At 35.3% G+C, this 15,315-nt stretch overlaps 1 protein-coding gene across 1 annotated transcript in view; it reads left to right on the top strand.

Moving 5' to 3' along the window:
- The first annotated feature begins 5,014 nt into the window (after positions 1-5,014).
- Positions 5,015-15,315, top strand: part of LOC150103414 (inactive peptidyl-prolyl cis-trans isomerase FKBP6-like) — a 41,500-nt gene continuing 31,199 nt past the window's right edge. The window contains exon 1 of the mRNA XM_090397789.1: positions 5,015-5,180. Within this exon, the coding sequence (XP_090253915.1) occupies positions 5,068-5,180 (113 nt within the window). The 5' untranslated portion in view covers positions 5,015-5,067. The remainder of the gene's footprint in view (positions 5,181-15,315) is intronic.

Below are 15,315 nucleotides of genomic sequence, written 5' to 3'. Positions count from 1 at the left end.
ATCTCGTCTTCGGTGCGAAGAAACCTTTATCAGGGCTTTTCAACTAAAGGTGAGTTAGCAGTTCTTTTACAGAGGTGGAGGGGTGTTTTCTCCCAAAAAGTGGGATTTCTCGACCACCCCCCCAGGTAAAGAAACCAGTAGAGTACACGCTATATACAGACGAATATACGCTAAAACCAATAATAATATATTGGTTTTTCACTTCCTATTTAGCCATATGTTTCTTCTTCTTCTTCTTCTTCTTCAGCATTTTGGTTCTGTCCACTGCTGGACAAAGGTCTCCCCCATGATTTTCCAGACCACTCGGATTTCTGCCTCTCCCATCCATTTCATTCCTGCAATTTGTTCCAGTTCATTCCTCCACCTTCTTCTTGGTCTTCCTCTTTATCCTGCCACATCCATTGGTCTCCACACTGTTGTTTTTCTAGTCCATCTCCCGTCACTGCATCTGGCAATATGGCCAGCCCATCTCCACTTAGCCTGTTTAATGTATTTTACAATATCCATGACACCTGTTTGAGATCTTATCCAGGTATTTGTTCAGGTTCGAATCTAAGCGCCACCTAGAGGTTTCATTCTGAACCTCTATTTAATTTAAAATTTAAAATTTTAATTTTAAATTAAAATTTAATTTTAATTAAATTTTAAATTTTAAAGAGGTTTCATTCGGGCACGGGCAAGCAGGTTTTTCCTCCCGGAAACTCGGGTTTTTCGTCCTGTAAACTCAAGAAAATCGACCGTAGAACCCACATTATTTCAGACATTAAATATATTGTGTTAGGGTTAGGGACCACGAGATGGCGGCACATTTGAGCCGTCTCTCTTCACTGAGTACCGCTTAATTAGTGATAGCCTTGGGCCATCTATCTCTGATTGGTACCAGTGGAGATTGAACTGCCCACTCAGTCTCCAAAAGTTAGATAGGGCTAAATGGCCTCGCCTACTCCCCGTATACGGGAATAAAAAGGCGTTAGCTGATTTTTTTTTTTTTCATTCGGAAAAACTCAGGTTTTCGTCAAATTGGACAGTCTTTCTGACAACACGTCTCCGTAGCGCAATTGGAAGAACGACGGTACATTGCGCCCTTCGATTGGAATAGGCCTAAGTTCGATTCTCGTCGCGACGGGAGGAATCTTTTTCTGGTCGATTTCAATCGATGGTGAGTTAGCCGATCTCATACGGCGGTAGCAGGGTTTTTTCTCCCGGAAACTCGGGTTTTTCATCCCGCATACATACAAATCGGCCCTTCAGAACACACGCAATTTACAGACAAAAATTACTAGTTGTGGTGGTGTTGGAGGTGGGCGGTAGATGGCGTTGATTCGTAGTAGAGGTAAGGTGTCCTCCCGCGATGAGTCTTCGGACTCCTTGGAGGTATCAGGAATAATAATAATAATAATAACACGTGCATCCACAGACAGCTATATTATTATTATTATTATTATTATTATTATATATTTATATTATATAAAGGGCTTGTTTGTTCTAAAAATTCTAGCAATTCCAGTGTGGGTTTTACGTGTTCTTGAATGTATCTCTTTCAAAAGAAATTCATTTGCTTCTGTAACTATGAAAATATTGTGACTCTAAACAAAATATTTATTTTATCTCTGAATGCTTTTTTTTTAGTTTTTATTTGTAAGTATGAAATCTTAGTGCTTAGTGATAACAATATAAGTATTGCGTTTTGTATGTATTCTTTTTTAAATATTAGAAAGTTATATCCATATCTGGTTTCCCCTTTCAGTATTACCTGTCAAGTAATTTCTGAAATATGATTCATCCTAATTTCTTTTACTTTGTGTTAGCTGTAATTTATCTTTGTATATTTATATTATCTTTTGTATCTGCATAATATTGTTTATTTTGCTAATTAGTTTTTGAAATAAAGCTCTCCTGCCAGTAAAAAAAAAAAAAAAAAATATATATATATATATATATATATATATTACTGGCAGGAGAGCTTTATTTCAAAGGCTCCCGCTGATGAGACCTCAATAAAGGTCGAAACCGGTCTTAGGTAGTGGCCCCTTGCCTTTAATACAAATAGCATCATCGATCTCCTCAAGGAGATGGGCTGTGCATTAAGGGTAAATATTAAGAATAGTGATCAGAGCTTATTCTACCTTTACCATGAGTTGCCTTGACTTGCACTTCTTTGAGGGTCAGCTAGACTTACAATACGTGCAGGAGCAAACCTGACTTATTTGTCTGTTTGCTTACTTGGGAAATGGAGTAAAACCAATTATAAAATTGCTTGGCATCTTTAACATTTATTATACCCAAGGTAATTGTATATTAATATTATAGTAATATTATACCCAAGAAATTAAATGACTTTATACCGAGAATGACAAATTATTGTTAAGATACAACTAGTTTCGTTGAAATACAACTTCTTTAGGTATCATAGGCAAAGAATAAAATAAAAAATAACAGACACATGAAAAAATACATTAACAGATCTAGTATAAAACACACAAGTACATTTAAAAAATGAATGCGTGCTAGAGTTCCAACTAAAGTTGACTACGTGCGTGAGTTGGTATTAGTGCGCCAGTATTGGACAGTGGCAGTGTGCGCATCAGAAATATTATAGCTAAAGCTGTTATTAATATGAGACGAATCAAGCGATATTTCTCTTGATTCATTTATTCTTCTTTCCAGTTCATCATAGCACACATGGTTATTAGAGGTTTTTTGCCAGTCAACGATGTGTTGGCGACCATCATCTGAGTTGATGGAGAAGAGAACGTGGCTAGAGAGAGCGCTTGCTTGGGTTCTGTTGTAAGAAATGTCTCTTTGCGGTTATTCCATGCGTAAATGGATGGATTTAACAGTTTAGCCGTAATATGGTTTGCCACAATTTCTATTCAAGGTATTTCCAATATCATTGATGTACAAATTAAACAATAGTGGACCAAGCACTGAGCCCTGAGGTACATCACTAGTCACTTGCCTTTTCCTGCACTCAGCTCCTCCGTAAACCACTCTTTAATATCTGTCCACCAGCCATCCTTTAATCCAAATCACCATCTTCAGATCCATACCCATTTGCTCTAATTTATGTAACAGAGTTTCATGTGGAATCCTGTCAAAAGCCTTTGCAAAGTCAAGCAGTATCACTGAGTAAGGGTTTCCTTTATCCAACTCCACTGTTACTTTATTATAGAAAGTAAGCAAATTACTTAAGCAAGACCTACCCTTCACAAAACCATGTTGCCCCTTATAAAGTATCATATTGCTGTCCACCCAGTTCTTAATTCTAATTTTTACCAATTTCTCCAAAATCTTAACCACCAGTCCAGATATATTGATTGGTCTATAATTCGCAACCTCAGTCTTAGAGCCTCCCTTGTGCAATGAAACTATTTCCCCCTCTTTCCACTCTATTGGCACTTTACCAGAACTGAGGCTTAAATTAAACATCCTGGTTAGAGGAGTTGCTAATTCTCTTGCACATTCTCGTAACACATGGGCCGATATGCCAACTAACCCAATGGCAGTGTTAGCATTAAGGTTCTTTAATATATTAAGCACCTCAATTTCGTCTATCTCTAGACTCTCATCAGTCAATGGCGCATTTGACACTGCACTATCACTACCAAGATGGTACACGTTTGCGAAATGATCACGAAGCAACTCAACTATTTAATTAGCTTCTGTAATTTCCCTACCATCAACAGTTTTTAAAATAATCTTTCCATGGATTTTCTTCCTTTTACTAGCCACACAGCGAAAGAACTCTTTAGGGTTTCTTTTGGATTCATCAGCTAGCTTCCTCTCATAATTAGCTTTGGCTTTCCTTACCATACAGGTTACTCTCTTTGCCTGTATCTTGTATTGCTCATTGGAATCCTCATCACCTTTTTCTTTATACATCATCCACAACCTTTTCTTTATCTGCAACTCCTGTTTAATATTATTATGCATCCATTTTACTCCTACTTGATTTCTCCTTCTGATTCTGGGAATACAGTCTGATACAGCTTTCTTCAAATACTCCTTGAGAATCTCCCACGCACCATCAACATCTCTCCCCTTGAAATTCTCATGCCATAGTAAGCTGAAAGCTGACTTCTCAGCATGTCATAATCACCAGCCTTGTAATTCCACATATACCCATTCTTAATAGAATATTCAGCACATCTTACAATCTCCCAAGTCAAGACCACATGATCGCTTTCCGCAAGTGGAGACGTTATAACTAAATTATTTATTGATATGTTTTCCGATGTTATGACCAGATCTAACACTCTAGAATCTCTTGTCCCTTCCATCACATGCTGTCTCAGGTAATTATCTCTTAACAACTGTATAAACTCCATTTCCTTTGTTTCTTGTGACCATTCCTTCCTCCAATCTCTATCCCCAAAGTTAAAATCCCCCATAATAATTACTTGACCTTCACTCATCGTGCTAATTTGCCAATACATGCTATCTACACTTTCCCTTATTCCCCTTGGATTATAGCAACAACCAATTACATATTTTGCCTTGTATCTCACATGTATCTCTATCTCACACCAAACAGCCTCGAATGAACTACCCTCTACATACCTGTCACAGTGAGGTACTATCTATCTTTTTTGCGTTAATGCTTCGTCTATCATTAATAAAACCCCTTCCCCCATTCTGTCATCTCTGTCCTGCCTGAAAATACTGTACCCCTTACATTCAATATGCACTTTATTGTACCACAGATAACCAAACTTTTCAGTTTGGTATTATTTCTGTGATTTATTTTGTTTATTTTATTTATTTAGTATGGTCCATTGATGGAAGATAAAAATCGCTACATTTATTTCATATTTTCAAACATTCCGTATTACAATATTATGTAATTGTAAGTCATAAATTGGCGATAATGGATAGTGCTTTTTGCAGAATTGAGTAGGGAATTATTTTAACACTAATCTAAACAAATCTCTGTTCATATTTACTTTGGATATAGGGACTCATGTTAAAAATGGGAACAATAATGCTCTCTTGTGGGGATTACTTCCATTAGGCAGGATTGGCGGTCATATTTGGTTTGGTCGATGTGTATGTATACTGTATTAGAAAATGGATAGTATAGAAGAAAGCAACGGTAACTCATCTAATTCTTTAGTAGATGAATTAGATACAGAAAACTTGGAAGAAACAAGGTTCTCTTTAAAGAATGGGTTACGTTTAAGGTGAGATCATTTATTTTTAACATGGTTCGTGTTGCATATGTGTGTATAGTACTTCGGTTTTGGACCATGTGCTTTATACAAAGTTTCCCGACGATTTTTTCGTTCATTCATTTCCCTTCCAGTGGAATGAAAAAATACTTTAACATTCCTTCTAAGAGATGATATGAAATTAGTAATAGTTAAAATAATGTCTAATTATGTTTCAATTTTGTCCCCTGTAGCATGCTGCCTTCCAGATTATCACGATTGAAAATACCCCAAACTACATGTTTTTCTGGTTATAGGCAATTTTAGTTGTGATATGAACAGTATCAGAATGCATACCATTATCAGTGTTGTAGATTTAGTCGTGTTATACTCTATTCTAGAATAAATGAAATGAATAAATTTGTATATAATAGCCAAATCAGAACAGATCAAGTTGTTTGAAATAATGGCGAATTTTCAGGTATACAACTCGAAAAATAATTTTTAATTCTACTGCACTGATATGTATAGTTGGATTAAGATCAGTAATTATTGTATACGGATAATTTGTATACAATACTTACAGAATGTGAAATAATCTTTAAATTTAATATTATTTTGTGATTTACCACTATTACAGTATTATAGTAATTTAGCTTTAAAATATAATGTAAAGTAACAGTATTTTTTCCCCAGAAATCTGTGGGTGCATGCCACATACCATTGTAGGTGGGAATCTGTAAATTCACTGATTAACAGTGAAACATTATTAAAATGTAAAAAAAAATACAAAAAGAGAGTTCATTAAATTGACATTACATGCTTCCTGCTTAGCTGATGATTGTTATTTTTTCTGAAGGTGGTGAAAATCAACATCTGTTTATCTCCAACTCTAATTAAAGGTAATGTTAACTATGCCAAGCACATTGTGAAATTGTTAGGTTAATATTGGTTGCTGGTATTCATCAACTCAGTTTTTATATTCCTGTGTTAGATTCACTGATCTTACTCTGTTAGAACAGTGAGTGCATTATGTTATTGAAGTAATTAAGTTGAATTTCATGTATTTATCATTAATCTCATGTACCACTTCATTATTATGAAAGAAGAACACTGCATAAACAACAGATATATGAGAACATATTTGTGCCTTGTTGGAAAGTTTTATCACTTGATTGTAAATTAAAGATGGCAAGAATTTTAATTCTTGTTTAATCCTTTATCAGAGTGTAAGCAAACAAAGTTTGCACATGAAATATCTTCACAACTAAGTACTGTACAAGGGTAGTTCCATAGTTTCTGTCCTGACTAACTTTTAGAGATGATAGAAAGAAAACAACTGTGTCACTTTTCAACACATCTATGTCTGTACTTTTGTCTGCAAAATGGTCTAAAACTGCATCCTTCACCTCATTGTCATCTGCAAATTTTCTTCCTCAAAGGTCTTTCTTCAATTTGAGAAGAGGTAGTAGTCACTGGGACTGTAGTGTGGGTTCAATCTCCTGGAAGCCAGTCTTTCACTACAGCCTTTGCAACAATAGCTGTATGGACTGAAGCATTTTGTGAACACCATGACTCAGCATTCCTCGTCTCTTCTCCTTTATGGCGTCGCGCAGTTTGTGCAGGAGTGAAGCATAATATTCTGCATTCACGGTGGTATTCCTTTCCTTGAAGTCAATGAAGAGAATTCCCCAGAAATCCCAAAAGATTGTTGCCATGATCTTGGTGGATTGGGTTACCTTGGCTTTTGGCGGTGTTTCGCCTGGTTTGTGCCACTCTGTGGATTCCCTTTTGGAAAGAGGATCATGATTTCATCCCCGGTGACAATGGATTCCAGCATTTCTCTTTGATTCCCTCGGCAAACCTTTAAAAAACTTATGGGAACAGGTTCCGTGATGCTCCTTCTGAATTTAAGAGAAGTCAGGGCACCCACCTTGCGCTAACCTTCGTCATGTGAAGCTTTGCGCTTCAGCCATCTGCCATTGAGCAGTTCCTCCTCAACAAGAGAGACATTTTCCTCATTCATCACTTCCTAGGCAAAACTGTTTAGCCCATTCCTTCACAGTAGAATATTAAGGAGAAGCTTCCCATAAACCATCCAATCGCTGTTTGATAGCACTTGGAGAAAGCCCTTCTTTGGTGAAAAACTTTCTCACAGTGTGGTACTTAATTTTTAGCATTAGTCACTTAGCATGCCATGTGTTAGTCAAACAAGTGCCTCCAACTGAATGATGCAGGTAGAGAGTTGAAACTGGTACACTAAGCTCCCCCATAGTTTGTGCTATCTGTCACAAACAGTATTTTATAATTGGTGCAAATTTTGTATATCATGCCAGAAACGTTTGGAACCTACCTCGTATATAGAAGCTAGCAACTTCATGGAAATCGCACATCCTTTCAGGTGTGTATAATGCTGTGCATTATGGGAAGGGCCACTACCCAGATCAGTTTCAACCTTTATTGAGGTTCTCATCAGTAGGTCTGGCTCCCACTGATGAGACCTCACTTTGTTTGAACATTGTACACTTGTATAAAGGATTAAATAAGCATATAATTTCTTGATATCTTTAATTTAATATTTGTGCCTTGCCTCTGGAAGCATTGCACAATATAATTTCCAAAATATATGTTTAGTGCACAGAAACAGAAGTGAAAATAGTGGCTTCTGATGGAAGGAAATAAATTTTCATCTAATCTTGTATGATGCAGATATAACTAGAGAAAGATTTTGCCATATGTATGCAAGTCCAGAAAAGCCCATTGTGAATAGTAAAGGAGGAGAAAAAATCCTTCTTGGTCTTGCAGTTTTGATAAAATTAATTTTTGTCTTTATTAAATTAAAAAAGCAAAGCTATTTTAGGTGAACAGTAAATATCAGTGAATGAAAAAATATAATATTCTCTGGTATTCTGGATATGTGTAAGGAAGGGTGAATAGCTTCTTTAGAAAGGTTTGGGGATGTTATTTTATGCTGATCACACACATGAAAGGTCAAAACTTATAGCACAGTAGTGTTATGTGTGGGGGCAAGTGGTTAAGGAGAAAGAAAGAAAAAAAACTTGAAAAAAAAACAAACAAAAATCTTGAAGTTTGGGATCTCTGTAAACTGTAAAATTGAGAAAATTGGAAGTGTGATATCGGTAGAAATAGGAATAGAGGTTATTGAAGAAATAAAGGTACTTGTTTATTGGCACCTCATTTACACAGGGTGGAACATAAGTGCAGTTGAATCATAGCCTTATCATCTTCTTCTTCTTCCTAACATGGAATATAGGCCATGTGGCTTGTTCCGGTCTCATGCCATCTCTTTCTTGGTCTTCCGATTCTTCTTTTCTACTTATTTTGTATCTGTATAATAATTTTGGTAGTCTGTTGTTGCCCATTCGATTTAAATGTTCTAGCCATTTTGTTTATACTGTCTTATGTAGTAATTAATTGGTTTTATTTTTAGGGATTGTAAGATTTCTTCATTTGTTTTGTGGTCCCAGTTGGTATATCCAGCTGTTTTTCTGAGGAACTTCATTTCTGCAGTTTGAATTCGTTTTTCATCTTTCCTTTTCATGGTCCATGTTTCGCTTCCATATAGTAGAGTTGGTTTTGACAAGACATTATATAGTCTGATTCTAGTGTGTTTTTGTACCAGGGATGGCTTAAATATATTATTTATTATGCCATTTACTTTGACAAAGTTTGATATTTTAGTGTCTATGTCTTTTTCTTCTTCGTATGATAGATCACATCCCAAGTATCTGAAAGTGATTACTTGTTCTAGTATTTTATTATCTGTCACTATTTTACTTCTTATTGGGTTTTCTCCTTTGAATGCCATTATTTTTGTTTTTTCTTTGGATATTGTCATATTATATTGCTTTGAGATATCATTTAATGATTTTAATGATCTTTGTAAGTCATCTTCTGATGTAGCTAATACTATTTGATCATCTGCAAATAGTAGTGTATCTATCTTCATTTGCGGGGTCATTTGTATACCAAATGGGTTATGCTGTTTCCAGATTGTTAATATTTCATTTATATATATATATATTGAAAAGCAGAGGTGAGCGGGTACATCCTTGTCGTACTCCTCTTGATATATCTTTCCATTCTGAGGTGTGTTCTAATTTAACTGCTATTTTATTTCCTGTATATATTTCTTGAATAGATTGTAAAAATTGGTTAATATTTTAAACAATTTTTGTCTACTAATTTTGTCAAAAGCTTTTTCATAATCAATAAACGCCACATGTGTTTCTTTTTGAAATTCTCTTCTCTTTTCTATTAATAATTTTAAAGTAAAAATTGGATCTATGCAGGATCGGCCTTTTCGGAAGCCATTTTGTTCTTCTAGTAATTTGTTTTCTACGATGTTGCTTAGTTTCTCTTTTAATATTCCTGTATATATTTTATATCCTGTATTCAGCAGGCTAATTCCCCTATAATTATTGCAATTGTCTTTATTTCCTTTTTTATAGATTGGGATGACCAGTGCTTTTTTCCAAGAGCCTTATAAAGAGGGATAATAACCCCCTTTATATGGCTCTTACTTGTTAATGTTTCTTAACATCCAGGTAATCCTTTGAGCTATTTTATCAACTTTTGCAATATACCCAGAAACTTCAACTCTGTCCACAATTGCTCCTAAGTCCTTAGCAGTTCTTGTCTCAAGCCACTTAAGATATTATTATTGTATTGATCCCATAGATGAGAAGTGAAAGGACCTATAAGCACATCCTATGCCATAGAAGTTTATTGAGGAAGAATATTATTACATGACTTCCAAGTAGTCCAAGGACTCATTGCAGGAGGGGGGGGGGGGCACTCTACTCCACTATACACAACCCACAGTCTTCCCCTACTTAATCAATCCTCCAACTACTCCTACCACTACTAACAGTAATTTTTTGTTTGTAAATTGTGTTCTTAAAGGTGATTTGTCTGTATATAGGTTTAAAAACCCTGTTATTTCTGCATTAGATCAGTTAACTTACTCAATTGAATAATTGAGTAAGTTAACTGATCTAATAAAAGATTCCTCTTGTTGCAATGAGAATCAAACTCAAGTCTTCCAGTCAAAGGGGCACATTTTCCTATTGTTCTTCCAATTGCATTACAGAGATGTTAGCTGATTTTCATATATTCTTCTTGAAACTTGGACTTTTCATCTTGTATACGGGTAAATCAGCCATGAGAGCACATGTAATTTACAGGCAAAAAAATACTGTTGATGATTGTGATAGCAGGTGGAGAATTAAGTGAGATCGTGAGTTGTGTATAGTGGAAAAGAGTGCCCTCCCTGCAGTGAGTCCTGGACTTTTTTTGGAAGTGTCATGTAATGATAATAATTTTGAAATAGTGATAAAATCTTGGGTGCCTGTAAATAGTGTTGTATATCATTTATATTTGTGTTGCTGAAATTAGAAAAAATATAAACATATTATTGGACATTGATTTAGCTAGTGAGTTTGCAAAGATACAAAAATATCTTTGATGTAAAATCAGGTGTAAGACAAGAATTGTTATTCATCTGTATGGATTGCATAAGGAAAGTGGCACATGAACCTCATATCAGAAATGGAAATATTCAACACAGCACTTTTCATTATGAAGATAATGTTATTTACCTCAGTATATTTAGGAAAATCCACCTTCATAAAGACCTGTAGCAGAAAACTCCAAACATGGCAGTCCCCTGATCCTTTTCAAAGACCAGCAGACACAATTTATGCTTACTGACACTTCCATCTATCTCTCATCCAATGTTACAGCACCAAAAGATAGCTGACCTCCTGCCATCACTCTTTCTTCTAACTCCTGCATAGATAAGGCAAACATCCTACCATGCCAGTAACTGAGCACTGTATGCCTCCTGTGGATTTTCAATGAAAAGACATAAGAAGAGCACTAAATAACTTTGACGCTCAAGTCTTCCAATCCCAATTACATCTCTCCGGTTATACTGAAGCATTGTTCTCCAGAGCTAACACCAGTTCTCTATTCTCTTCAATCTTCTATACTCAACTGGCACTTATCCCAACACATAGAAGCAAACCTATATCCAGTTTATTCCAAAAAAAAGGAGTTAAAAGCTTACTGTCCAACTATTAACCAGTTGATATCACCCCAGTCCTCTCTAAAACAATGGAGAAAGTTATCAATAGTCAACTTCTCCACTACCTAGAAGCCCGCCATTGTGAATTGTCTGTGTAAATCCACCAATCTAGATCCTACATCATCCACGCTAGGCACTTGCCATGGATAATTTCAGAGAAATGTGCTGTTGTCCTTGACATTTCCTGCCCTTTTCATTGAGTTTGGCATGAGTCCTGCTTAGTAAACTACCTTTGTTCAGTCTACCAGCCACACTTTAATTGGATAATCAGCATTCTCTTTCTAGTTATTCACTGTATGTTGTGATGGACAGCACCTTCTCTTTGAGTTTTGTCACCAGCAGAAGAGTCCCTTAGGAGTCTGTTCTATTACCTACCCTCTTTCTCCTATACATAAATGACCTACTCCCAATTGCCACAAAGTACATTCCATTTGGCCTACTCTTTTGATAGTTCTCAGACATCCCAAGTTTCAAGATCATTTGCAACCAATGCCTTAAACACTGATCCCCATACCATCCTTCATTGGGCAAGGATAACCTGGTCATCTTCAGTGCTGCAAAAATACAATCCTGTCTTTTTTCTTGCCAAAGAGATCTCAGCTCACTTTCCCTTACCATCAGTAATACACAATCACCAGACAGGATAAGATCTTTCTCTCTCTCTCTGACATTTATCTTTACCTCTAAAGATATGTTCATGATGCTATTTTAACCCACCCAGCTACTCAACCTATACAAATCCCAGATCTGTTGATCTTTAGGAATAATGGTATATCTAAAACCTTAAAATTCTAGATGCTATCCAGAGAACAATTTGGCTCATAGATAATCCTTCTCTTATGCTCATTTCATCCTCCTTCATATTTGCATTGTTTCAACTCTATCGAACTGGCATACTCTTCTTTCTGTTGGGCCTGTTAAAACAAGAGCAGCAGCTGTCTGACATCCCTTTTCAGTAAAACGAGGGAAAAAAGTGGATTGTATACAAACTGATCTGTAATTGGAAACATTGTCCTAGTGCTATTTTTGTGCAGTGGCACTGTTATATTTTTTCATTCTCTGTGACATTTCTTATTGCAAGTCTTATTATATAACCAGGTCAAACACACAGCCAAAAATAGGAAATGGATGACTTATTACATGTTATCCATTCTCACCACTGTCTGTTCTTTCACTTCTAATCCTTCCAGTATTTGCTTCCTTTATTGATGTTGCACAGTATCATTTACGCTGGCAAAGTACTTATTAAATAATTCTACTACATCTGCATATATCTGTATCTTCAGTTTTTTATATCATATTCATATTTGATTCAGTTTGTCATACCTATTTTCATTTCAAAGTTTTTTTTAAATCCCCAAAATTTTTCTGCTTGATGATGTTTATCATTCTTGGTGTGACCAGTCTTATTTTTCTATTCTTGTGGGTAATTTCATCATATGCTTCTCTGGATAAGTCAATTTTTTTCTTCTTTTTCTCACCCATATTCTAGAGCAGCATTTCCCAAACTTTTCCTGCGACGGAACACTTCACAAATCCTGAATTTTAACGGAACACCTTGGTTAGAGTTGAGTATCATCGGTCTCGTATTCAATTCAATGTAAAGCTAAGCACACACTCGCCCTAGCAGGCTGTATCACATCTCATAAATGCGACAACACACAATACAGGCATGCTGGGCTGCGTCGCATTGCATTGACCTTGATTGTGACCACTTGTTTCCTAGAATAGATAAGTTTATTGCTCTTAGATATGAATTAAAAGAACTTGAGCAGTAACGTCTGCATGATACCACGTGTAAAAATTCAGACTGTGAAATTCTAAGCTTGTGGAATAGCCTTCCCGAAAACTTTCATGCTCTTAAAATCTTTTCTAAAGCTTTTCTAACAATTTTCTCTTCTACATACTCTTGTGAAACTCTATTTTCTGCATTAAACAATATCAAATCGAAAGGGATTGAGAGAAATAGATTGAGCAATGATTTGAGCGCTGCCTGTGGAGCATTAAAATGTACACACTATAGCCCTTCTATAAAGCAACTTTCTACCAGTATTCAGCAACAGAAAAGTCATTAAATATAATGTAAGTTTGTAATTTCACTTTATTAAATTAATTGTATAATATGGATTCATAGATTTTATATCGATGTCCTATTAAATAAATAACCTAATATGATATGTATAAGTCACCATCTATTATTATGTAGTTAAATTTATAATGCATGTATGCATGTGGCCCATCAACAACGTTAATATTTAAAAAAAAAAAGATGTTTGACATACCTGGGTAAAAAGGTTCGCCATCACTGGACAACTGCGTGTGCGTTGACAGTGAATTATTTCAGTGGAAAATGCTATAGGTGTTGCATGTATATTGGATAGTTTGGTTCACATGCAATGTGTGTTGTTTCCATGGAGTCAGCAGTAAGAAGAGTAAGTGCTCACTAGTTTTAATACATGTAATATCCGTTATTAACCTACTTACGACCCCTCTATTTCTGCACGTGTTCAAATCACAGCGATTTATCCTTTCACCCACATATTTAACTTTCAGAATAAAATATTTCAATAAGCATATTTTTCTTGTATCATCTAGCCTATAGTGCTATATAAGGCTAATATATATACTTACAATTAAGTGTATATATAGATATGAAGAGACCTTAAGGAATTTCAAATGGGATGGGTTTATCATAGGATAACATATTAGTGCGTATCATATCCTAATCATTATTGACAAAAACGATTACATAAATCTAAATCAACACTATTATCCTCTGAAAAAATAGTTAAGGTACTACTGCATTACATGCAGTTCCTTAAGCTTAAGAAGATGGGACTTGCAGAACAAGCATCTCATACAAACGTCCAATAATCTAGAAGAAGATTAATGTCTTTCACAATAAAAGTATACAACCACTAAATAATCCATGGATAAATGAGAACATCCACAACAGTTTGCAATAAAAGATACGCTATAGAGGAAAGTGAATAACACTCACCTAAAACATTCTTTAAAACAAAATAAACCCACTAACATTAGAAACGCATAAAGACCTTCAGAAATGCGTAGAATTCTGTTCTAGCATGAAACAAACACTGTCTATTTTTAGGGAACCATTAAGCCGAAAAACGAAAAATTCACAAGATATCATCACCAAGAACTTCGGTCAAGAGAAAAATTAAAACGCAACTCGCACAATCATTTAACTACTCCTTCACCAGTAATCTCAGACATCTGAAAAAAGACAATTTTCACATTAGTCACAATAAAAAAAAAACTACTAACTGAACAGGAACAGAAAACCAGGTATATTTCTCCCTTATGGAAATTGGAACTGAAAGAACTAATGACATGTTTTATACAACTAAATCATGTATTTCTGAACGTTTTGAATATTATAATCGACTCTGACGCTATTCCCAAACAAGTAAACACCGTGACAATCACACCTATTTACAATTAAGGAAAAAAATGACTTTCAGAACTACAGACCTATAGCTAATTTGCCTGACATCTCTAGTCGATTTTACATGAGCAATTAAATTACATAAAATACTTGTAATTAACATAATGTATAACTCACTTTATGTTATACATTAAGCATTATAATATATGCACTATTACAGAAGTGTAACATCTCCCAAAAGTAGTACCATTTCCAGGAAATGTAAAGCACAACCATGTTATTTTAGAATATTACAAATGATCCACATAACGCTCTTGATAAAAAAAAAACAAATTTGTTCTTCTCATATGTCTTGAATTAACCAAGCATTTGACGCACTTAACCATTGGCTCTCCCATTGGAGGAAATATATCCAAACAGTTCAAAAAAGAACCATAAAAGAAAAAGAGAAGGTTCTTCGCAATCTCTCTCCTTGTCATAATGCTACTCATTAACAGTCACAACAAACGCTAGTACGATTAAAAAACACAGTAGCTAATGATTTCAATTGAACTCATGACCATACTCCCCTTCCCTGTAAGAGTACATAACATCATATTATTAGAAAGTACTCTACCACACAAGCAAAGTAAAAACAAACTTTATATGGA

Source organism: Typopeltis vanoorti, chromosome 9, assembly GCF_054136105.1.
Source record: "Typopeltis vanoorti isolate ZY-2024b chromosome 9, IOZ_Tvanoo_1.0, whole genome shotgun sequence".
Lineage (NCBI taxonomy): Eukaryota > Metazoa > Arthropoda > Arachnida > Uropygi > Thelyphonidae > Typopeltis > Typopeltis vanoorti.
The sequence above is the reverse complement of the archived record's forward strand: the minus strand, read 5'-3'. Positions and strand labels throughout refer to the sequence as shown.